Source organism: Gekko japonicus, unplaced genomic scaffold (genome assembly GCF_001447785.1).
Source record: "Gekko japonicus isolate JY-2015 unplaced genomic scaffold, Gekko_japonicus_V1.1 scaffold243, whole genome shotgun sequence".
Taxonomy (NCBI): Eukaryota; Metazoa; Chordata; class Lepidosauria; order Squamata; family Gekkonidae; genus Gekko; species Gekko japonicus.
In genome coordinates, this window is record NW_015168053.1 from 1112105 (window position 1) to 1135917 (window position 23813).

Here is a 23813-nt window from a genome sequence, read left to right on the forward strand (position 1 = left end):
CAGGAACAGCTATGGCTCAGTGTCTGGAAATGGGCCGAAAGCCAGACAGACTTCCGTCAAAGATGTACTTGGGAGATGCGGCAAAGCCTAATGGATTAGAAATACCTCTGATCACCAGCAGGTGGCAGTCGGCCCTTTTAGATTTGTCCCAAAAAACCCCCCCTTTTTTATTTTTCCGCACTGTATTTTGGCACAAACTTTTTGTCAGCCCTTAATTAAGCTGCAGCGAAGGAGAAGAGAGGGTTCCCTTACACTGGCGGAGGAACAAAACACCCTCTTGATCTACACTGCAGCCCCAGATTTGGCACAGTATGCTGTGGAAGCCATCTTGTAAGAGGCTTATGAACGGAGGAGTCTGGGCTTCCATTTGTACACGCTACTTTCAGCCCCTTAGGGCCTGTTCCCCTCTCACAGGATCCTGGGATCATGGCTGTCCACTATAGATCTTAACCAAGTAGGCAAGAACTCCCCCAAGCCCCACAGAGATACGACGACACCCCTCATTCTAAAGCCCAGCGCAGCAAATAGCCATTCTGGTTATTCTGGAAGTGCCTTCTTGGAAAAGGATGGTGGTTTTTGTTTTGTTTCTAACGGTTTAGTAGGAATATTTGATTCCTGCCACTTCTTTCATGAAAAGCCCCCATGGTGGACTTCACTCCTCCACCTGTTTCCCACAAGATGTGAGATGTGTACTGGTGGGTTTAAAAAGGTGATGCGAGATCACGAATGGATGGAGAAGTAGAGGAATAGATAGGCAGACGGAGGGTTAAATAGTAGGAGGGAGGCAGACAAAACAGTGGAAGAAGAAAGAGAAAAGGAAGAAGGAAAAAAGAGAAAAGGAAGAAGGAAGATAAGAGAGTGGAAGAAGAAAGAAAAGGAAAAACTAAAATAGGAGAGTAGAAGAAGAAAAGAAAGGAGGAAAAAGCAAGATAGTGGAAGAGAAAGAAAGAAAGAAAGAAAGAAAGAGAGAAAGAAAGAAAGAAAGATGGATGACAGCATGGGTAGACTGCTTGCTCGCTTCACAACATTCCGACTCTCCCTTCATACTTTGAGCTCTGCCTTCCCTTCATGTTTCCTTCCTGTGCCCTCTCCTCTCTTAACTCCACCCTTACACTGGCGTTGTCTTCCTGTTAAGCGTGTTGGTGTTGGAGGAGGCATCTTTACCCAGGGTGCCAGTAGCCCCTGCCACATTAGGCCCAGTCACTGTGACAGTGACACCGGGATCCTTGGGGAAGGTGTTGTGCAGCTGCAGGAACCCACCGCCGGTACCGGTTGCGCCTGACGCTGTTGCACCCGTGGATGCCGTTTCACTGGCCCCGCCGTAGAGCGAACTGACATTGGCTTTGGAGGGGTCCCTTGATAGTGTGTACATGGAGATGTCGGTGGAGGGGAAACCCTTCAGGCCAACCGGCGAGGTTTCTCGAGACTGTGACGGTTCGGTGGAGCGGGAGCTGGAGCGTGACCGGCGGCGGTATCGGAAACGGTAGCTGGGCAAGCGCAATATGGCCGAAGATGAGGAAGATGGGTTCTTCAGCAGCTCTGTGCGGCTCTTGCAGTGGGCTTCCCGGTTCTTCTCGATGTATATGTTGACGGCGAGGACCCCGATCATCTCAGCCAGAATGAAAGAAAGGCCACCAAAGTAAAAGGACCAGCCGTAGGAGTAGTGGCTCTTCTTCTCATCATCGCGTTTTGTTCCAGGGTCCCCAGCATTGGCTGAGATGTAGACAATGACACCGATGATGTTGCTGAGACCTGAGGGTGTGGAAATAAAGGACAGTGAGATGAAAGATGTCAGGTGGAGGGAACAGGTGGAGGAGATGACTGAGTGCAGAGATGTGTTCAAGAAAGGAGGAAATGAGAGAAGAAGGGCATTTCAGAGTTCGCAGATGGTTTGTTGGACAGAAGGACAGACTGATGTATGGGTGGCTGTTAGAGGAGGGTTTTATTTACTTTATTGATTTTTTTAAATTTATAGCTCAACTTTCTTTTTTTGTTTTTTATATGTCTATGTGCACGTGTGTGTGTACCTGGAAGTCATGGCAACTTCTAGTGACTGACCCCTACTGGGGGCCTGAAGGATATTCAGAGAGGTGCCTCAATAAAGCCTGCCCCCGCCTCCCCACTGCTGGTATTCCACGAAGGTCTCCCATCCAAGTAGTTGCCAGAGTCGAACCTGCTTAGCTTCTGAGATCTGACAAGATCAAGCTTGCCTGGGCTATCCGGGTCAGGACTATAGCCCAACTTTCTTGCTGAGACTCAAGGAGGATTGAACAGTATAGAACAATGCAGTGAACCGGCATAATCACAAAATTTAGAAAAAATGCAAAAACCATGAGACTTGATACAACCTGGAACTGAAGGAGAGAAAAAATGGTACAACAAGGTTCAAAAATATATGGAGGGAGGCATGTAAGAGGGAGATGGAAATGGAGGGAGTGGAGGAATTCATTGGGTGGGCGGGTGGGTGGAGGGATGGCTGATATATAAGAAAGGGCAGAGGAAGATGGGTGAAGGCCAGGCAGAAGTGAAGGATCAACACATGGAATGGTGAGGAAGCTAGAGAGGGATGGATATGGAAACATAGCTGGATGCATAGAGTTCTAAAGGTGGGGAGAAAGAGATGGGTGGGTGGTCAGCAATGCTTCCTCTAAGCTGTGGAGTCTCGTGAGCAAAAATTCTATTTTGTGAGCTACTGGCATTAAAGTTGCGAGTGGGCGATTTGGCTGCTGCATAAATTAGTTTGCTCTGGAGCCATCCTTCCTGAGCTAAGATAAACATGTGTGAGCCGGATGCTAAAAAACCAACTCAGCTTAGAGGGAACGCTGGTGGTCAGATAAACGGATTGACAGATGGAGAGAGAGATCTTTCTCTCTCTGTCAGTGAACTGACCAGAAAACCTTCAACTGACCTATCCTCATCTCAGAGCCCGAGAGGGAGTCTGTGAGCTCTGCTGTGTCCATTACTCACCTGCAGCAACGAACAGGATACCAGCCCCGAGGATAATGTTGCGCTTGGACTTGTAGACACGACTGGCAGCCACACAGAAGCCTCCCAGCAGAAGCAGGATGGCGCTTAGGATCGGGAAGATGCTCGAGGCTCGTACCATACCTGCAGGGGAGTGACGGTAGCGGGAAGGTTATCAGGCAGGAGAACTCGAATGCCCAAGAGCAGAATCAGACGAATCATGCGGCTACACCTAAGTGGTGGCGCTTCACACTGCAGGCAGGAACTGGCGTATGTGAATAAGACCCCACCCATCTCCTATTTAAAAATCCCCTGCATGTAGAAAAGTAGCTTGTCATTGAGAAGGGTTCTGGGCTAGCCTTGCTCCTAGTGAACTATTTTTGTGTGCTCAGGAGGGCTTTTTATATGCAGGAAAGAGTTCAGTTTGTACCTTCCCTAAGTGGTGCAGCCCACGAGAATGAGATACATCATGTGATTTTGCTGAATGTATGGTTCTGTAGCTCAGCGGCTGCAGTTAAACTTGCTTTAATGTCTTGTAAAGAACAGAACCCAATAATTGGAAATCTAAAAGCTTTTTCACTTCACTGGTTGACCCATTTGGACATCCTAGAGTTACAGGTTCTAGACCAGTGGTTTTCCAGGTGTGTTCCAAGTAGGCCAGGGGTTCTGTTGAAAGCCTATCAGAGAGCTCTCAGGGAGAACATCCAGAGCAGTGGGCAAACTTCCCTGAGAGACAGCTTGGTCACATCCAGTTTTCCCTGGCTAGGTGCCGGTGGGGGTTGTGGCTCAGTGGTAGAGCATTTGTTTGGCATGCCAAAGGTCTCGGGTTCCATCCCTGGCATCTCCATTTAGTAGCAAGCAATCGGGCAGTAAAGGTAAAGGTTCCCTTGCTCGAAAGCCAGTCGAATCCGACTCTAGGGTTGCGGTGCTCATCTCCGTTTCCAAGCCGAAGAGCCAGCGCTGTCCGAAGACGTTTCCGTGGTCATGTGGCCGGCATGACTAAACACCAAGGCGCACGGAACGCTGTTACCTTCCCACCGAAGTGGTACCTATTTATCTACTTGCAATTTCTTGCTTTCGAACTGCTAGGTTGGCAGGAGCTGGAACTAGAGACGGGAGCTCACTCCGTCATGCGGCACCCGGGTCTCGAACTGCTGAACTACTGACCTTCCACAGCCTGCAGTCCTCTGCCTGAGACCACGGAGAACCGTTGCCGGTCAGAGCAGACAGTACTTGATTGACCAGTGGTGTGGCTCTATATAAGGCAGCTTCATGTGTGTCCCATCCATGCAACGAGGTGAACATTGGCTCAATCCATCAAGCAAGAACACATTTCCCAGAACACTTAACATGGGTCAGATATTCCTTAAGCAAATCTTCCACGTTCCTCTTCCACTGGGAAGTGGAAGATCAGAAGCCCCTGAGATATTGCAGGGGTAGAACACATGCACTGCATACAGAAGCTTCCAGGGTCAATCCCCGCTCAAAGGGATCGAGTAGTGATGATGTGAAAGACTTCTACCTGTGACCCTGGAAAGCTGCTGCCAGTCAGGGCAGGCAGTACTGACCATAATAGGCCAAAGGTCTAACTCAGTATGAGACAAGTTCTTGTTTTCCAGGCATGGCTCTCAGTGCAGATGGGTGGATGGTGGAGCCAAACAGCCTTGGTCTATGTCCTCTGTGAACTATGTGATGTGATTTTTTAACCAGTCAGGTCTGGGTTCCCAGAAGGTGGGAAGTGTTGGAAGTGGAGGAGTGTATGCTGTCTCCTGCCTCAGAGAACAGAGACAGCACCATAGATTTAGATAGATCACAGAGCATCCTTTCCTTCCTGCTATCTGATACTATCCCTTTGAAGCAGAATGCTATTCTTAGGGATGAGACATCCTTCTTTGGTGTAGAGAGCCAGTTTGGTGTAGTGGTTAAGTGCGTGGACTCTAATCTGGGAGAACCAGGTTTGATTCCCCACTCCTCCACTTGCACCTGGCTGGATGACCTTGGGCAAGTCATAGTTCTGATGAGCTGTTCTTGAAAAAGAGCAGTTTCTGCCAAGCGCTCTCTCAGCCACACCTACCTCACAGGGTGTCTGTTGTGGGGAGGGGAAGGGAAAAGGAGTTTGTAAGCCACTCTGAGACACCTTTGGGTAGTGAAGGGCGGGGTATAAATCCAATCTCTTCTCTTCTTCTTCTTTCCGGCTTAACACATCTCACGCACACCAGGAAGGAGAACGCTCTCCATCTTTGACATCATGGATGAAGGATATGCATTTTGCGTCTGCATCCATCCTAGCTAGTTCGATTAGATCCAGCCCTGGCTCTCATCCTATATACTATCTAGATTGCAGTTCCCTAAATAAACGACTCTTATTAGTTTGAAAATGACAAAAGGCTCCGTGTAACTTTGTATCTTTGCTAGCACACACAGTACCAAGAAGGTGTACGCCTTGTGCACTCTGCTACGTAACAGAGATTCCTGGCTATACCATACCAGTGAATCTAACAGAAAGTTTAAAAAATACTGTTCTAGATACAATATTGCCTTGACCACCCTATAAGAGAGGAGACCTTTTTTTGTTTGATTTACTTGGGCCTATCAGAAACCTTGCTATATGGAATGCTTTGTCCCAGTGTGACATACCAGTTAGCATGTCAGACTAGGAACAGGGAGGGCTGGACTGAAATCTGTGCTCAGCCGTGACACTTACTAGCAGTCCTTAGGCCAGGTGCCTTCACCGTCTTCACAGGGTTGTGGTGAAGGGAAGCACACAACCCACAGCTTCTCAGTGGAAGGGTGTGCAACACATGTGAAAGAACTGATCCCCCCCCCCCCCCCCCCCCCCCCCCCCCCCAGAGGCCCCGGGCATTCTGTCTTGTTTCCCACCCCCCAAGAATTGTCATACATCGTTTGCATCTTTAGTAAATCCTCCTTCCCACAAAACCTCCTTCCCACGAAAGAAAGGAATGCTCAAACCTCAGTATAAAACCCTGAGATAAAAAACCGATTTCCCAAGAGTTAAAAAAGCAGAAACAATGCACAGGGGACTCCTAACTCAGCCAAATCAAAATGGATTTTCACAGAGACAGCCAAGAGAACTCTTTTGCCTCCAGGGTTCATCTCAGCTCCAAAAACTGAGCTACGGTGCCTCAGCTGTACTGACACTGGATAGGAGGAAGGCAAAGATGGAGCTGTGTGTGTGTGTGTGTATGTTTAAGGCAAATGTGCAATGGCTTTTCTCCTGTACAAAACGTCGGGGACATTTTGTTTGTATTCTCTTATGTATGAAAGAACGAGCCCTCAGCCCAGGGTTGAGAGAACTGATTTAGGGAAAGTTGAGGATGTAAAAAAGAAAATAAAAATCAGAGCAGCTGTCAAAAAGGGTTTCCATATGTAAATGCTTAAACAACCTGATTAAAAAGAACTGCAGAATTTTTTTTAAAGTGAAGGTGAAGTTAACTTGCAAGAGAGACGTTAGCCTTTTCACAGCCTGAAGCAAACTGACAAACTACACTCCAAACTTTGTTCATTTGGAAGGAATAGCTGTGAAATTTGTTAAAACGCCCTAATATTACTCATGGACCTTCATTTCCCAGGGTTCGGGTGGGGGGCAGGAAGAATGAGACCTGAAACAGTTTGAGAACTAGTGTAGCATCATGCTTTACACCAAGGGTCGTTTCGTAGAAAAAGAGCTAGGGGAACTCATCAACATAACTCATTAGCATATGCCACACCCCCGACATCACCGGAAGTGTGTCATAAGGCCACACACCACTGACATCACCGGAAGTGTGTCATAAGGCCACACACCCCGCCCCCAACGGTCCCGGTCGCCGCCGCCGGCCTTGCAGCTCCACTGCCGAGCCCCATGAAGGGCCTGGCGGTGGACCTGCAAGGCCGGCGGGAGTGCAAGGAAGCTCCGCGAAGACCCACCCAGGCCCCAGGCAGGCAGGGGTGAGGAGAGGCGGGGGGGGAGCAACTTACCCTCCCTCTTCTCCTGCCTCCTCCTGGCTGAATGAGGGCTGGAAGCAGGGCGGCCGGAAGCAGGGGGCGGGGCTTCGTCATGTGCCCCGCCCCCCGTACCTCACCCGGGGGAACTGCGATCCCCCCCGAAATGACCTCTGCTTTACACTGAGAGCCTAGCCAGATGTGACGTTGTACATAGGTTGTGTCTGGCTAGTTGGGTATACATTGCCACTATGGAACGCATGTACCCCTGCAGTTGGGAACTGAGAGGAGGAGGAGCTGCCTCAACATTAGTGTTATGTGTTACCTGCAAGAGCAAAACTAGATGGCATGGCAGGGCTGGCGAATGGAAATCCATGAATAGATGACATTAAAAAAAAATGTGGGCAAACAACTGCAAACGACCCAATGAGGACTGAGGCCATGGTGTGGTTGAGGGTTTAACCCGTTCCCTCATCTAAGTGCATTCAGAGGTTACAGCAAGCTAGCTTTAAACTGGGATACAGGTGAACCCAGCTTATTGCCATCCTCTTGCACACTCCTTGCTCCTCCCTCCTCCCCTTTTTATTGCACAAAGAATCCAGGTTAGAAACTGACTAACATATGAATGTGCCCACGTGCACGCAGACACACCTGCACATGAGTTAGATAGAGCTAGTTTTCTCTCCACAAATTGGGATTCTAGGCCTGAATTCAGCCCTGGTACCAACTCTGGTTAACTCTTTGCCTTTGTTTGTTGCGATATTTTGCCAAAATAACTAAGCAGTCTGACCAGCAGTTTGGTGTACGTAGCCCATTTTGTCTAAATAACACAAAACAGGCCAGTGTAGAAGATAACCTGGTCCGTTTTTTGTTTTTATTTATTGTTATATTGTTATATTGTTGCGATGTTTTGCCAAAATAACTAAGCAGTCTGACCAGCAGTTTGGTGTACGTAGCCCAGTTTGTCTAAATAACACAAAACAGGCCAGTGTAGAAGATAACCTGGTCCGTTAAACCACAGTTAAAAAACTAAGACAGCAGGAACAGCTGGATTAAGCTGTTTATTTGTTGCCATCTTGGAGCTGAGTCCCTGCTGGCATCTGCATATCATGGGTAACTGGCATTAGTTTCTAACCAGGCTTTTCCATGTGAGAGGGGGAATGGGAGGTGTGAAGTGCACATCCAAGCACAGGAACAAGCTGGGTTTGTGCACATCCTGGCTTAGTATTGGCTTGCTGTGCCCTGAGTGCAGTGCAACCTTATTTACTCACTTGGGGAGGAGCTGTTGTCGATCCGTGGTAGAACACACACTTAGCATGTCGAAGGTTCCACATACAGTGCCTGTCCTTGTCAGGTTTTTTTATAGCATCTAGGGGTAGCGGGTGCTGGACTGCAAGAAGATCCAATCAGTCAATCCTAAAAGAAATCAACCCTGACTGTTCCCTGGAAGGCCAGATACTGAAGCTGAAGCTCAAATACTTTGGCCACCAAATGAGAAGGGAGCACTCACTGGAGAAGACCCTGATGCTGGGAAAGACTGAAGGTCAAAGAAGACGGGGACGGCAAAGGATGAGATGGTTAGACAGTGTCATCGATGCAACGAACATGAAATTGAGCCAACCTCAGAGGACGGCAGAAGACAGGAAGGCCTGGCGGGATCTGGTCCATGGGGTTGTGAAGAGTCGGACTCGACTGTGCGACTGAACAACAACAAAGGGGTAGCAGGGCCTGGGAAAGGCCTTTCACTGCCTGAGAGCCTGGAGGGCCCGCTGCCAGTCAGAGTCGACAGCACTGAGCTTGACGGACCCAAGAGTCTGACCTGGTATAAGGTAAGAACTTTAGAACATCAGAAGAGCCCTGCTGGATCAGACCAGTGAGGGTCCATCTAGTCCAGCAGCCTGTCTCACACAGTGGCCTCAACCAGTTCTTCTGTAGGTCCAACAACAGGGTACAGAGGCTGAGGCCTTCCCCTGATGTCACCTCCTGGGACTGGTATTCAGAGGCTTACGGTCTCTGAATGTGGAGATTCCCTTTATTCACTATGGTTAGTAGCCACCGCTAGACCCGTCCTCCATGAATCTGTCTAACCGCCTTTAAAGCAGTCCATGCCTGTGGCCATCACTACATCCTTTGGCAGTGAATTCCACGTTTTAATCACTCATTGTGTAAAGAAGTATTTCCTTTTGTTCGTCCAGAATGTACTGTCCATCAACAAGAAAAATTTTCTCTGTCCATTTTTTCTACCCTTTTTATAAGTGCCTATCATATCCTCGTACCTCCTTAGTAGTCTCTTTGATAAACTGAGAAGTCCCAGACTCTTAAGAACATAAGAACATAAGAGATGCCAATGTTGGATCAGGCCAAAGGCCCATCCAGTCCAACACTCTGTATCACACAGTGGCCAGAAATACCAGGTGCCATCAGGAGGTCCACCAGTGGGGCCAGGACATTAGAAGCCCTCCCACTGTTGAGCCCCCCCCCCAAGCACCAAGATGACAGAGCATCACTTGCCCCAGAGTCCCTATCTATACCTTGTGGCTAATAGCCACTGATGGACCTCTGCTCCATATGCTTATCTAATTCCCTTTTGAAGCCGTCCATGCTTGTAGCCGCCACTACTTCCTGTGGCAGTGAATTCCAAGTGTTAATCACTCTTTGGGTGAAGAAGTACTTCCTTTTATCCGTTCTAATCCGACCGTTCAGCAATTTCATGGAGTGCCCACGAGTTCTTGTACTGTGAGAAAGGGAGAAAAGTACCTCTTTCTCTGCCTGCTCTTTCCCATGCATAATCTTATAAACCTCAATCATGGCACTCTTCAGCCTTTCCTCAGTGGAAAGGCGCTCCAGCCCATTAATCATCTCAGTAGCTCATATGTCTGATAGGAACTGAGTGTCAGTCAGTGCTGCTGATACCCACTGTGGCTCCACAAACACGTGGATGCCTGTCTCACCTTTAGAAGAATGGACATGATGCTTAGCTAGAACAGGTATGCTTTCTTCCAGTGGCAACTTGCCAAGCTCCTTAGTTGAATCCCCTGTCCCTAGTCTCCATGTCCTTAAGGCCCTGGTGGAAATTGCTGATTTGCAAGTCAGCATACATAGGCTTGTGCCACTTGACAACGTATGCTGAACAGATCCCCTCAACCCATATGCCATGGTGTGCCATCTGCCTTCATTCACAGAAATGCGTTTGTAAGAAGAACTGCTTATGCTGGAACAGAAAGATCCATCTACTTCTTTAAAGGTTGACAGGCAGTTGCTGGCAACTGGTGGGAGGGTTGGGGGGAGCATCCTGGGAGAAAAACATTTATATTAAAAAAGGGCCTTGTCTACTTGGGGGAAATTCTTACCATAAAGTTCCTAGAGTGTCATAGAGCTACTCAGAAGTGACAAAGGGTAGCTCTAGGAATCTTCAGAAACTCTATGGTAAGAACTTCCTCTAAGTAGATGAGGCCTTATTTTTCTCTTTAATTTCTCTCCCAATGGCATTTGCACTGCTGGCAGGCAATGAGTCTTGGGGCGAGGGCGCCCTGCTGTCACTAGAGGCTTAGTAACCCTAACTCCTTTGTATGTTTAGAAGGTGTTTTGAGGCCTATTTTGTGGCACTGAAGATAAAAAACAAAACTTTCAATGAATGGTCCAGCCCTCTGTCTCCAACAGTGGCCAGTATGATGTCCCTAGGAAGTCTCTGGTCCATTCTGCATCTGTCATTCACTCCACATTTTCTCAGCATTCGACCTGGTTCCCCCTTGCTTCAGAATATCTGTTTTCATTGCATTGCCTCAGGTCCTGGTTTCTGCATTGGCTACCCATTAAGTCCTGTGTCAGCTTGCCATCTATTTTGTTTTTAATGCTCGCTCCTGCATCGGCATGCAGATTTTCCTGTGTCAGTACTTGCCTCAGCAGTCATTAGCTGTGTAGGAGATGCTTTGGATGGTGGATCGCACCCGACTGAGCCAAGTAATTCATGGCGAGGTGATAAATATAGAGAGGGAAATAGGGGCAGGGGAACTGACAGAGATCAGTGAGGCCGTGTCAAGTTGTCTGCTTATTGTTCCCTTCAAATCAGAAGCAGCGGAAGGAAAAGGTGCTGCTCAAAACCACATTTAGATACCCCAGGGCAACACGATACTGACTGCAAAGTCACCCCTGAACAGCCATAAATCTATGCAGAAGGTACCGTAAAACCTGATGAACAAAGAAAGATAACGGCATGCAGTATAGAGGGAGATTAAAGTCCTGATGTGGCTGTGGAAAAACTGTGAGGAAACAGATGGGTGCAGAATCAGCCTCTAATCAGCCAGCTCTCTCATGCTTCTCCTCTCAACATCCAGTAATTGGAAAGCTACTGCTTCCGTACACTAGGACTGCATTTAACAGTCCCGTCTAAGTCCTGAGTAGAACTGTCTTCTATGCCTGTCCTAAACTACCTTCCTAGAACTTCTGTTTGTATCTGTAAACACACAGACCTCCTCTCTTCTGTCTCCTCCTGGCCATGTATATTCCCCTATATCTGCAAATATAGGCTCTTTATGCACGCACACCTGATTTTCACTGAGGTTGAGTCGGTTGGGGTTTACTTCAAGTGCTGTGCCTGCACTCTGCACCTTTTCTTTCTCTGGTTTTCTATTGGGAATTGAGGAGTATATATTCTACATACCAATGAGAAAACCCAGATAGTGTTGTGGGGCTGTTTGCTCCTGATTGGTCAGTTTCACACTGGGCATGTCTTTTCAAATAGGAGATTCTTCGAGCTGAATTTACTGTGAGGTCTCCATTAGTGGTCCCCCCCCCCTTTATCAGTGTACAAGCTCCACCATTGGTTAGTTTTTTCCATCTGTACAATGTTGGGGTCTTTTTAAAGGAGAGTTTAGTCTAGTGTTATGAGTTTAATGCTAATCTGGGATGGTTGAATAAAAAAATCATTGGCAGGGAATACTTTAAAAGTTTGGCAAGAGGTGGTGTGTGTGTGTTCAGTTAAAAGTTTTAAAAGATGTGTGCCCGCAAGAAGAGACGCCAACTACTCGGCCAGACAGGCAGCAGGGAGGCTGCTGTGTGGCAGCTTGGTGGAGGAGGTTCACGAGGGGGGGGAGGTGGAGACATCAACACTTTACAGCTCCCCCCCCAGCGTTATATGGAAATGAGATGACAGGCAAAGGGGGGGAACCAGATGTTGAGATGGACCAGAATTTTTTAAAAAACAGGCTGCTGCCACCCCAGAGCAGGTTCCACAGCATCATCCTCGCATTTGAAATGTTTGTGGTTAGAGTCAATTTTTAAAAAACAATGGATATTTTTTCAAAAATGCACTTGCCCGAATGGGAAATCAAACCAACAGCCTTGCAGTTAATAGTGCTGTGTTTTAACCAACTGAGCTAATTGGCTATTCCTGTAAACAAGTCAGACAAAGGCTTTCCTAATCTTTCCTAATCTCGTATTTCAAAAGACATGTCCAGCACAAAACTGACCAATCAGGAGAGACCAACTGGCCTCGGGGTGGGGGGAAGGAAAAGTCCGAGGGAATGTGTATGCTTTTAAATTACCTTTGGCTTGGAAGCAAATCAAGGGGGGGAATCATCACAAAAGCAGTCTGAGAAAAGCTGGGGAAACAGCAGACTGAAAGCGGGCTCAGTGCTGAAGGGGGTGGGGATCAATACAAAATGCCATTGGAATGCGTGGGGGGATGCAGAAGGGAGAAAACCCCCGACAGTGATGCACAGTGAAAGCGAGGGAAACGGGCGTGTATCAAGAGCCATAGTCAGTGCTTCTTGCTGACACACTTCAGGAGTCTAAAAGATGTTCAGGGCAGGGAATAAAATAGACATCGAGATTTTTGTTTTGTTTTGTTTTGCAAAACCAAGACAAAAATGTTCAACCCAAACCCACACTTGGCCGAAACCTTCCTTTGAGGAGTAATTAGTACTCTGGACCTGCTCTTGATGTCCCTTGTGGGGGATGAAATAAATGTAAAAACAACCAAACCACAAAGCCATGCCACAAAATTGGGAATCCTAAGAATGTCTGACCCAGCCATGCCTCCAGGGCTGCGGCTGCATCGTTTCCACTTGCAGGTAATCCCCCTCAGCTCCAAGGCCCAAGTGCGCATCATCCGCAATACGACACATGCCAGGGAACCCCCCCCACACCGACACAGAGCTGCATCCCTGTCGGAATGTAATAGCGGCCCTCCGGGAGACTACTAGTGCTGGGTGCTGATTCATCTCTTGTGCTCTGTAATAGCGGCTGCCCACCACCAAACAAACCCTCGCCACGGGTTCAGTTATCACAGCCCCGGCAACCTCTGACATGGAGATTCAGCGGCATTCACACTCTGTTTCCCCTGGTTACAGAGAACCGTGGAGAGAGGCCAAGGAAGAGGAATGAATAAGCCCCCTATTTATACGTACGTAGGAGGTATTCCGCACTGTCGTGATCGTAGTCAGTATCCTCTGGAAAATGGTTGATTTTCACACACACCCCTCGCCTCTGCCCTGAAACGGAGAGACAGAAATGACTAGCATCCAAAGTAGTTTCTCTGAGCACAGACCCGGGCTGTGTTGGCATTTGAATGCAGCACTCAGGTCCTTGACCCCCATGCTGGATTTTCCTGTCAAAGCTCCAATCCTTACAACGGTCAGTTTGAAATGGCACCTGGGCCTCAAACCAGGGACCATCTTGGCTCCACTATGAGACGTTATCCCAATAAGCCATCTATGGTCTTGTTGCGGCAGAGCCATGGGAATAAAGTTGCCAACTCCAGGGCTACTTGGGAAATTCCTGGAGATTTGGGGGTGGAGCCTGGGGAGGGGAGGGACCCCAGCTGTGTATGATGCTATAGAGTTCACCCTCCAAAGCAGCCATTTTCTCCAGAAGAATTGATCTTTGTCATCTGGAGATCGGTTGTAATTCTGGGAGGTCTCCAGGTCCCACCTGGAGGTTGGCAACCCTGCCCGGAAAGCTCTTTGAGGGTTTTCTAGTGGTGGGAGGGTGGGTACCAACACTGTGCGTTTTGATAGGCCACCAGTAACGTGAGTCGCAACTGGCTCCTTCTAAGACCTGTGTAAGGCCCGTGCTGTTGAAGGCTGCAGATTTCAACTCCTTATGTCGGAACAGTACAAAGGACGCCAAAAAACGGATGCCAGGTTGCCACCTGTTCCAGCCCTCCACCGATAGACTTGCCTGTTCTCCTCTCCATCTACTGTGCCCAGCAGGAGGATAACTGGGCCCTCTGCGGGCGATGGGCTGGAGTAATAGGGGAAGAATCACAGCTTTGCTTGGGACCGAAACGTTTAAAGGCAGAAGTGCTGTTGCCGGGTGAGGACCGGGCAACTCTGCTTCTGTTTTACACGAGCAATATGACAGCCTGTCTACTGCTGTATGGCTAGAGTGAGAGGCAGAGTATGTGTCATGGAGGGGATCTGTAATTAAATGGACTGTTTGGATCCGCTCCAGTCTGGTTTGAGGCCTGGTTAAACCTCCTTGACTATGGGTCTGAAATGGCCTTGGTTGCCCAGGTGGATGATCTGTGCTGGGAGATGGAGGGCGGGAGTGAGACCCTGTTGATTCTCCTGGACCTTTGGGTGGATTTTGATACCATCGATCATGGTATCCTTTTGGGCAGCCTTTCGGGGTTGGGACTGGGAGGCACCAGAGTCTGCAGCAGTTTCAGGCCTACTTTGAAAGTAGGTTTCAGAGTGTGGTGCTGGGGGAACTGCTGCTCTGGTCCTGCAAGGTCTGGTCCTGTCCCCCATGCTTTTCAATTAACTTCGTGAAGCCATTAGGAGAGGTCATCCGGAGCAAATTCATAGCTTAGGGGTGCTGCCGCCACAGCTGGCGGTGAAGAAGAAGAGAAGAGACTGGATTTATACGCCTGCCCTTCACTCAGAGTCTCAGAGCGGCTTACAAACTCCTTTCCCTTCCCCTCCCCACAACAGACACGCTGTGAGGTAGGTGGGGCTGAGAGAGCTCTGAGAGAACTGCTCTTTCAAGGACAGCTCTGACAGAACTCTGGCTTGCCCAAGGTCATCCAGCAGCTACAAGTGGAGATGTGGGGAATCAAACCTGGTTCTCTCAGATTAGAGTCCGCACACTTAACCACTACACCAAACTGGCTCTCAGTGGCGGCCAGGGGTGCCTTTCACCAGCTTTGGCTGCTGAGCCAACTGTGGCCTTTCCTGGGCAGGAAAGATCTTGCCACTGTGGACCACATAGTAGTAACATCTAGATTAGATTACTGCAGCACGCTGTGTGTAGGGCTGCCCTTGAAGACTGTCCAGAAGCTTCAGTTGGTACAGAATGCTGCAGCTGGAATGCTGACTTGAGTGGGTTGTAGGGACCATACCACTTCACCCTTGTGCCACCTGTACTGGCTCCGAGTTTGCTTCTGAGCCTAACTCAGGGTGTTGGTAAAGATTTGTATGGCTTGGGCACAGCAAACCTTCAGGACTGCCTTCTATCATATGAACCCACCCATCCTTTCCAGTCATCTTTGGAGGCCACACTTCAGGTAACTTCTCCATCTGATGCTAGATGGATGACAACCTGAGGTGCCCAAGAACATCCGGCTGTCTCCTTCTATTGTTGTCTTCTGCCAGTGGGTGAAGAATTTTTTGTTTGGTTTGGTGTACCCCCTCCTCTTACTGGCCCACCTCTTTGGTTGGGATGTTATGTGGGGTTGTGCCTTTGTATGTTTTTATTTCTTATTATGGATGTACTTTATTTTAAATGGTTTTTAAAATGTTGAGATGTTCTGATGTTTTGATGTTTGCCGCCTTGGGTGGAAAAGCAACATGGAAAATGTTTTAAACAACTAAACAGAATTAATCAGTTATTCTCAAAAGCGAAAACAGCTGGAGGTGGGACCCTTTTCCAACTGGGGCTATGAATGCAGGGGGAGAAGGTTTTAACTTTCCCAGAGCTATTTGTCAGGGAGAATATCCCAGGCGCCTTCATAGTACAGGGACCCATATGCTTTGGCCCTGAGGAAATCTGGAGCAGGAGATGGCTTCAAACTAGTTACAGATGCTTATGTTATTTAACTTCATTTATATCCCCCCCTTTCTCTGCAAAGGGGACCCAAAGTGGCTTACATCCTTCTCTTCTCTTCCATTTTATCCTCTCAACAACCCTGTGAGGTAGGTTCGGCGGAGAGTGCGCGACTGGGCCAAGGTCATGCAGCTGTCTTCCATGGCAGAGTGGGGATTTGAACCTGGGGTCTCCCAGATCCTCGTGTGACTCTCGTAACCTCTACACCGCACTGGTTCTTCATTGAGAACTAGTTTGCCCTTATTTTGGGCAGAGGGTGAGTGCAGAGGGATGGCAAAGACTGCTGGAACTCCTCCCGGGACCTCTAACAGACTATTCGCCGTCTGGAGGGGCGGGTTTTGCCTTCCTTCCCTCCCCATTCACTTGTATAGGACAATGTAAAGCTCAAGGAGGCTATAGATGTGGGGGTGTTAAATCGACTTTGTGTGTGTCCTAGGTGATCCCAGTGATTAAGAATCAAGCCTGCCCCTGTCTGCAAGGACCCATTCTCTAGATTTTGTTTCTTTGTGGCACACAAGTGGGTGTCAACAGAGAGTAGGATAGAATGCTAAGAGTTTTTACAATACATAATCTGTCTGACAGCAATAGGGTTGCCAGCTCCGGCTTGGGAAATAACTAGAGGTTTTGGGGGTGGAGTTTGAGGTGGGTGGGGTTTGGGAAGGGAAGAGACTTCAATAGGATATTATGCGATAGAGTTGCGGTGGCTCAAGTGGTTAAGACGCTGAACTGCAGGCTGTGGAAGGTCAGTAGTTCAGCAGTTTGAGACCCGAGTTGCCGCATGACGGAGTGAGCTCCTGTCTCTAGTTCCAGCTCCTGCCAACCTAGCAGTTCGAAAGCAAGAAATTGCAAGTAGATAAATAGGTACCACTTCGGTGGGAAGGTAACAGCATTCCGTGTGCCTTGGTGTTTAGTCATGCTGGCCACATGACCACGGAAACGTCTTCGGACAGCACTGGCTCTTCGGCTTGGAAACGGAGATGAGCACCGCAACCCTAGAGTCAGACTCGACTGGCTTTCGAGCAAGGGAACCTTTACCTTTACTTTACTTTACGCCTTCCAAAGTGGCCATTTTTCTCCAGGTGACCTGATCTCTTTCGCCTGGAGATCAATTGTAATAGCAGGAGATCTCCAGCTACCACCTGGAGGTTGGTAACCTTAGATAGCCATGGCGGCCTTCTTGCACAGATCAGAGCATCCATAAGGGAGGTAACCTGGCTAGGGCCCATGCTTCTGCAAACCTGGATTAATCCCTGTGGTGGCAGAAAAACAGAAAAAGCAAAAGAAAAAAGAGGGCTTTAACCCGCCCAAAGTAAACAGTAAAAAGTGAAAAGTTTCAAAAGGGGGGCAGGTAGGTGATTGACTGGGGGCAGAGACGACTGGGTGCATGGCCAAAGAGGGGAGAGAAACTGTATAATTGGGCACATGGTTGAGAGGGGGGGGGGGCAGGAACAGGGAGAAATTGACAACTGGGCAAAAGTATGAGAGAAATTAGCCAGTTTGACCCAAGATGGGAGAAATCAAAGCAAGAGTGGAGAAAGCAGGTCCATTAAGGAGGACGGGGTTTCCTTCTTCCCAAAGGTCCTTGCCAATTTTCCACTTGTCACAATTATAGTTTGCTGCTCCCACTGTTTCCTTTCCAACCTTCCTCTCACCACCTAGCTGCCCACAGTCAAGTAGGCCACAGTTCAGCGATGGAATCTTGGTGAGTCTGGAAGAGCTCCCATGTTCAGGGCTTAAGTCATTACTTTCCTGGTTCATGCATGCAAGAGAATGAGGTGGCAGAGCCGGGGGGGGGGGGGTAAAAGCGCTGCACCACATCAAGCTGCAGATGGTAGATTCCAGCTCTGAGTATGCCTTTACATTATTTCTTTTAAAAAACCCTCCATGCAAATCAAATATAGCAAAGTAGGTAGAAAGATTTAACCCTCTCTCTTAGCTTGCATTGCTGATTTTGTGTTTACAGGGAGTTTTTCCTGTAGAGGAGCATCCCAAAATATGATTCTCAGTGAACCCTCGCACCTTCAGTCTGAAGTGGCACGGTGTATTCCCTGTGGGTGCCACGCTGCCCACCGACATCTTTCCTGGCACCTGCCAAGTGCTTTGAGAAAGTGGGTGGGCCCAGGGTGGGGCTTTTCTAATCGTCCACGGGAGATTTGACTGGCCTTGCAGATTTTTTAAAATGTTGCTTTGGCAACCGCCGCCGCCGCCGCCACAGCTGGCTTTGCAAAACCAACAATCTTCACTGTGTGACCGAAGGCAAGCTGTGGTAGCCATTTTGCCGCTGCCTCTGCCTCCTGCTGCAGCCATTCTGTGGCTGCGCCCACCATGTTGTGTCAGAAATCGGATGGTACCAATAGGTTTGAAAAGGTTGGGGACCCTTAATCTATTCTGCGGCCTATATTCTACTGCTTTATTCCCCTTGCATGGATGAACCAGGATTTATGTCTCATTTGACATATAATTCTTGTCCTCCGCCTCCATCCTCCCCCCCCCCCCCGGATGACTCCTCTAGTAAGGACTCTTCACCTGACTGACAACTGCTGTTATTTGGTCCACTTTGAAACCTTATGGTATTCTTGTTGAGGGCCCAGATGTCCTTAAACTTACTTTGCTTTGGAGGATGTTCATGTTCATGGCCGTCTCTGACAGGACTTTATCCCAGAATTGAACCTCAAATTTGATGGGAGTTCTTTGGAACGGGTTTCTCACCTTCTAAACAGCATATCCTCCAGAGGCCTGAATGGGTGAGCCCCCCAGGATCCTTCTTGTCCTTCTGGGGAGTCTCCTCAGAAGTGATGTTGGTGGTATTGCAGATGAAAGCACGGGCGTAAAGCCAGTAATCTGTGCCGATGGCAATGATCATGAGGCCGAAGGCGGCAAAGGCCCCCACGGTGGTGAGGAGTATCTGGACGCCCTTTTCACACCAGACAATCCTTTCCTCATTCCAGCGCTTAAGCGACTCCAGCTTGGCGGTAATAAACGAAGCCAGCAGTGACAGATGTAAGCCGCGAGGGCCAGTGGCGAAGATGCTTTGAAGGAATCAGACGAGGAGTGCCCTGACTTTCGTGACTAGCTTCCTCTTCTGGTGGGCAGAATCTGGAACACACAAGATGTTGTGAGGGAGAAAACGAGTCTTCTGTTCCTAGTTCAGTGTGTAGGTGGAGTCTGGATAGTGGAGAGCCTAGGAAGAAGGTCTTAACCGTTGCTGCAAAGTTCTTGGGAGGGGGGGGATCCTGCGAAGAACGTTGACAGGGTTTTCTGGATTGCTTCTAGAATATTAGGTTCCTTTGGAAGCCCGCTTTTCAGATATTTCGAAGGAACAATTCTAAATGAACTTCAAGTTAAGTTTCTAGAGACAATGTAGGAACCTTCTAGAGTGTGGTTGATTTATGAAGTAATTTCACGTAAGTATAGGCAAGGTGTTCTGGAGGGACTGTTGGAAGATGCAGCGTTATTAGAGTGTGGTGTGTCAGAAATAGAAGAGACTCTGGAGAGGTTCTGGATCCCTGGCAAATGGATCCTGAAGAACTAGTGAGAAATGCCAGAGGCTGCTTCAAACTAGCATCTACTGGTAGAACTCTGGAGAGCTACTACTAAACACTTACTGAAGATTTTCTGGAAGTCTTCATTTCTGGAGAGATATTGATAAATGCCTAGAGAGCTATCAGGGATTTCCGGGGGGTGGGGGAGGAAAGACCCTAGATGACCACTGATAAATCTTCAGAGCTCCTATGGAGAGTTTGAAGTAGCACATTCAAATATCTTTTCTTGATAAACCATTGGTTCTCCTAAAAGTCTTTGTTGTTTTTAAATCTGTACTGATGCTTCAAAAAAGTTTTCCAGAACACCTAGGATCAGTTTCTTTGCTTCAGCTCCACTTGGTTTTCTTGCTTTCCTGTTCTCCTTGCCCTTTGGGATTCTTCTGAGTTTGAGGGGATCTTGTGTTCCGGCTGTTTAGTTTTAGGCACTCATTGGTTCACGGGGCCAGACTGCTGGGGATCCCTCAATTTCCCTGACTCAGCTTGATATAGAGCTGACTAGCCCCGTGACTATATGATTTCTGGACAAAGAAATAAAAGAGAGGAAAAGAGAACTTGAGCGTGAAACACACATGAAAAGAGTCTTTATCCCATTATATAATATCCTTAGTTAAGCACAGAATTTTTTAACACCCCCCCCCCCCGGTTGAAAAATGAACATGCTGCCTGAAGATTCTGGGCTTGGTGGATCCATTACCAGTTAAATAAAACTCCAGGGGCACCTTGAAGACTGACAGCATTTATTCCAGCCTTTGTGAGTCAGAGCTCAACCTCAAAAGTTTCTAATGGAATAAACATTGTTAGTCTTCAAGGTGCTGCCAGACTTCTCCTTTATTTTGCTGCAACAGACTAAAAAGGCTTCAGCTCTAGAACAATCGTGGGGGGGAGCCTCGAGATGTAACAAATATGTGTGTTTGGAGGGGGGATAGGAAATTAGGGCTAAACTAAAAAAAAAACCCAAAACGCATGATTTTTTTTTTTTGGCTTTTTGTCAGTTAACAGCAGCTACTTAGGGGGACGGAGCTGCGGTGGCTCAAGTGGTTAAGACGCTGAACTGCAGGCTGTGGAAGTCAGTAGTTCAGCAGTTCGAGACCTGGGTGCCGCATGACGGAGTGAGCTCCCGTCTCTAGTTCCAGCTCCTGCCAACCTAGCAGTTCGAAAGCAAGAAATTGCAAGGAGATAAATAGGTACCACTTCGGTGGGAAGGTAACAGCGTTCCATGCGCCTTGGTGTTTAGTCATGCCGGCCACATGACCACGGAAACGTCTTCGGACAGCGCGGGCTCTTCGGCTTTGAAACGGAGATGAGCACCGCAACCCTAGAGTCAGATTCGACTGGCTTTCGAGCAAGGGAACCTTTACCTTACTGGGGGGACATAGGGGGTGTAGGAATTGGAGCTATAACCTGTCCCCCTAGGGTGGTCAACCTCCAGGTGGGGCCTGGAGATCCCACAGAACGACTACTGATCTCCAGATTACAGAAATCAGTTCCCCTGCAGAAAATGGCTGCTCTGTGTGTGTGTGTGCGCATGTGTGGCCTGTACGTCATTATATTATGCTGTATATTATATTCCAGGTCCCTGCCCTCCTTGGCTCCCATCCTCCCTAGGCTCCACCCACAAATCTCCAGGAATTTCCCAATCCAGAGCTGCCAACCCTAAACCTCTCCTAGTTAAAAAACAAACAGCAACAAAAAACCACCCACCTTTCATTTAAATAACTAGCCTATCAGGGGGTAGACTAGGCTAGAATTCTTCCCTCTGACTTTCTATGGGCAGAAAATTATTTGATACGGAGAAGCGCCCAGCCTGGGATACCCCCACCTGCAGTCTGAAATGTATGAGAATCAGGGCAGCATCTGAGCAAACTGCTGATAAGGACATTGACTTTGTTTTCCTTTCTGTAGGACATTCTAAATGAAATGAATGAGAATTTCAGTGCAGGGGGGTGAGCCTGGGGTCAGATTACGACCACGGCAATAACCCCATTTTAATATTGAGCCCTATTTTAAGCCTCGCATGCAAGAATGGTACTCCACCAGCAGCATAATGAAGAGGACACCAATGATGCCATAGGGGTTTGGCTTGCTCCTGGTCACCAGTAGCATGAGAAGCAATGGGGGTCACCCCATGGATCCAGAGGTCATTTCGGGGGTATCGCGGGGGATCGCAGTTCCCCCGGGTGAGGTATGGGGGCGGGGCACATGACGAAGCCCCGCCCCCTGCTTCCGGCTGCCCCGCTTCCGACCCTCATTCAGTCAGAAGGAGGCAGGAGAAGAGGGAGGGTAAGTTGCTTCCTCCCTGCCTCTCCCCATCCCTGCCTGCCTGGGGCCAGTGAGGGCCTTTGCGGGGCTTCCTTGCACTCCCGCCGGCCTTGCAGGTCCACCACCGGGCCCCTCATGGGGCTCGGCAGTGGAGCTGCAAGGCTGGCACCAGTGGCCGGGACCGTTGGGGGAGGGGTGTGTGGCCTTATGACACACTTCCGGTGATGTCAGGGGGTGTGGTCTTATGATACACTTCCGGTGATGTCAGGGGGTGTGGCATATGCTAATGAGTTATGCTAATGAGTTCCCCTAGCTCTTTTTCTACGAAATGACCCCTGGTTCATCTCTTGCCTCTTGTCCTGAGGTTGCTGTAAATTGACAGTGACTTGTTGTCACTTTCCACCACCATACCTATTTTACAAGGATACCTGAGGCGCAATTTGAGCAATGGCTCAGTGCCAGGCCTTAGCTATGAAACATGAGAAATACGACTGAAAGACTGCCTCTGAGCGTGTACAGAATTGCTTTCCTCTCATCATGGAACACACTCCATCCTTTGTATGTAGGTCAGTGTCTACTGCACTAGAACATAATTCTGTTTTCCGGCTAGGTTTATATTACACATTCAGGTCATCTAGACAGTTCTGCAATGATTCAGCAGTTATGCCTTGGAAACTGAGATATACCATACATTAATTGGAACTATGTATTTATTTCTGTGCATGCAGGCTGAGTGGACACAAGAGTGCATCTGAGCATGTGCCTGAATGTCCTATCCACTAACTATAGCAAGTCTGGATGAATTTGAACGTGGGTTTGTAGGGCAGGGTGTGTGGTCTCCATAGAAGTCTATGTCTCCATTCTTTATCTCAGGACATTCAGGACACATAAACCCCACAGATCTTAACACTGAATTCTCGCTTTCTAAAGAATTCTGAGATTTGTAGTTCTGTGAGCTGGGACTAGAGACTGTAACAGAAAACTCTGAATAATACCAAACTACAGTTCCCAGGATTCTCTGGGGAAACACCATGACCATTAAACTCATAAAAACTGATGCAAGCTTCTAGTGGAGATATGACCTTAGTGGTTAAATTGTACGCGTTGTTGCCAGTGTTCCCTCTAAGCTGAGTTAGTGTGAGCTAGCTCACAGGTTTTTAGCCTCCAGCTCACAGATTTTTGTCTTCGCTCAGGATGGATGGCTCCAAAGCAAACTAAATTATGCAGTAGCCAAATTGCTCCCTCACAACTTTAATGCCAGTAGCTCACAAAGTAGAATTTTTGCTCACAAAACTCCACAGCTTAGAGGGAGCATTTATACTTCCTTTTGCTCCTATTAGGTATTCTGGGAATTGTAGACATGGGTGTAAATCTATGGAAAATTTCCAAGCCAATCAGGGACTAGAAAGCAGTCATCTCTCTCCATCTTGAAAGGTACAGAAGTCCTTAGTGACTTTGCACATTAATTGGAATATTTATTTCTAGATTTGAGGTACTAATAGTGGAGTCCCACAAAGAGTAACTACAGTCTAAATTCATTGATTTCAGTGGGCTTAAATTCAAGTAATTCTGCACAGGACTGAACTGTAAATAACTCAGGTTTAAGGGTAAACCCTATCTCAGAATTTACAGAGGAGAGGAATGCAGATTGCTTGAAATACAGCATATGATATGAAGCAAGGTGCTTCAGTTTTTCGAGGGTTTTTTAATCACTGCCAGTAATATCACATATTGATGAATGTGAATTTTTATGCTCTGGTTTCTTCTACTTTACATTCTCCATGGAGACAAGAAGGTGTGAGGAGAAGAGCCCAACTGCCTCTTTTGGATTGTCAAATATAGACTAGGCCGAAGCCATCCTAGAGTTAGGAAGTGGGTTTCTACTTTGGATGGTCCACACCTTTTCTGTTTATAGAATGTGTACATTTTACTGCATTTTTCATTACTAGATCTGAACTTACCATAGGAAAGTTACTAAGAGGGACAGATACAATACACACCCTGAGAGGAACAAAAATAAAGCAATCTAAGGTCCCGTTCACACGCGGCGATTTGGGCCAG

The 23813-nt window shown here is 48.1% G+C and overlaps 1 protein-coding gene across 1 annotated transcript in view; it reads right to left on the bottom strand.

Moving 5' to 3' along the window:
• Window positions 1-1108: 1108 nt before the first annotated feature.
• The window catches only part of CACNG8 (calcium channel, voltage-dependent, gamma subunit 8), a 34149-nt gene continuing 11444 nt past the window's right edge, over window positions 1109-23813 (bottom strand). Inside the window, exons 2-5 of the mRNA XM_015414393.1 lie at window positions 18661-18980; window positions 13314-13397; window positions 2968-3108; window positions 1109-1752 (exon numbers count right to left, since the gene is read on the bottom strand). Coding sequence (XP_015269879.1) covers window positions 1109-1752; window positions 2968-3108; window positions 13314-13397; window positions 18661-18980 — 1189 coding nt within the window. The remainder of the gene's footprint in view (window positions 1753-2967; window positions 3109-13313; window positions 13398-18660; window positions 18981-23813) is intronic.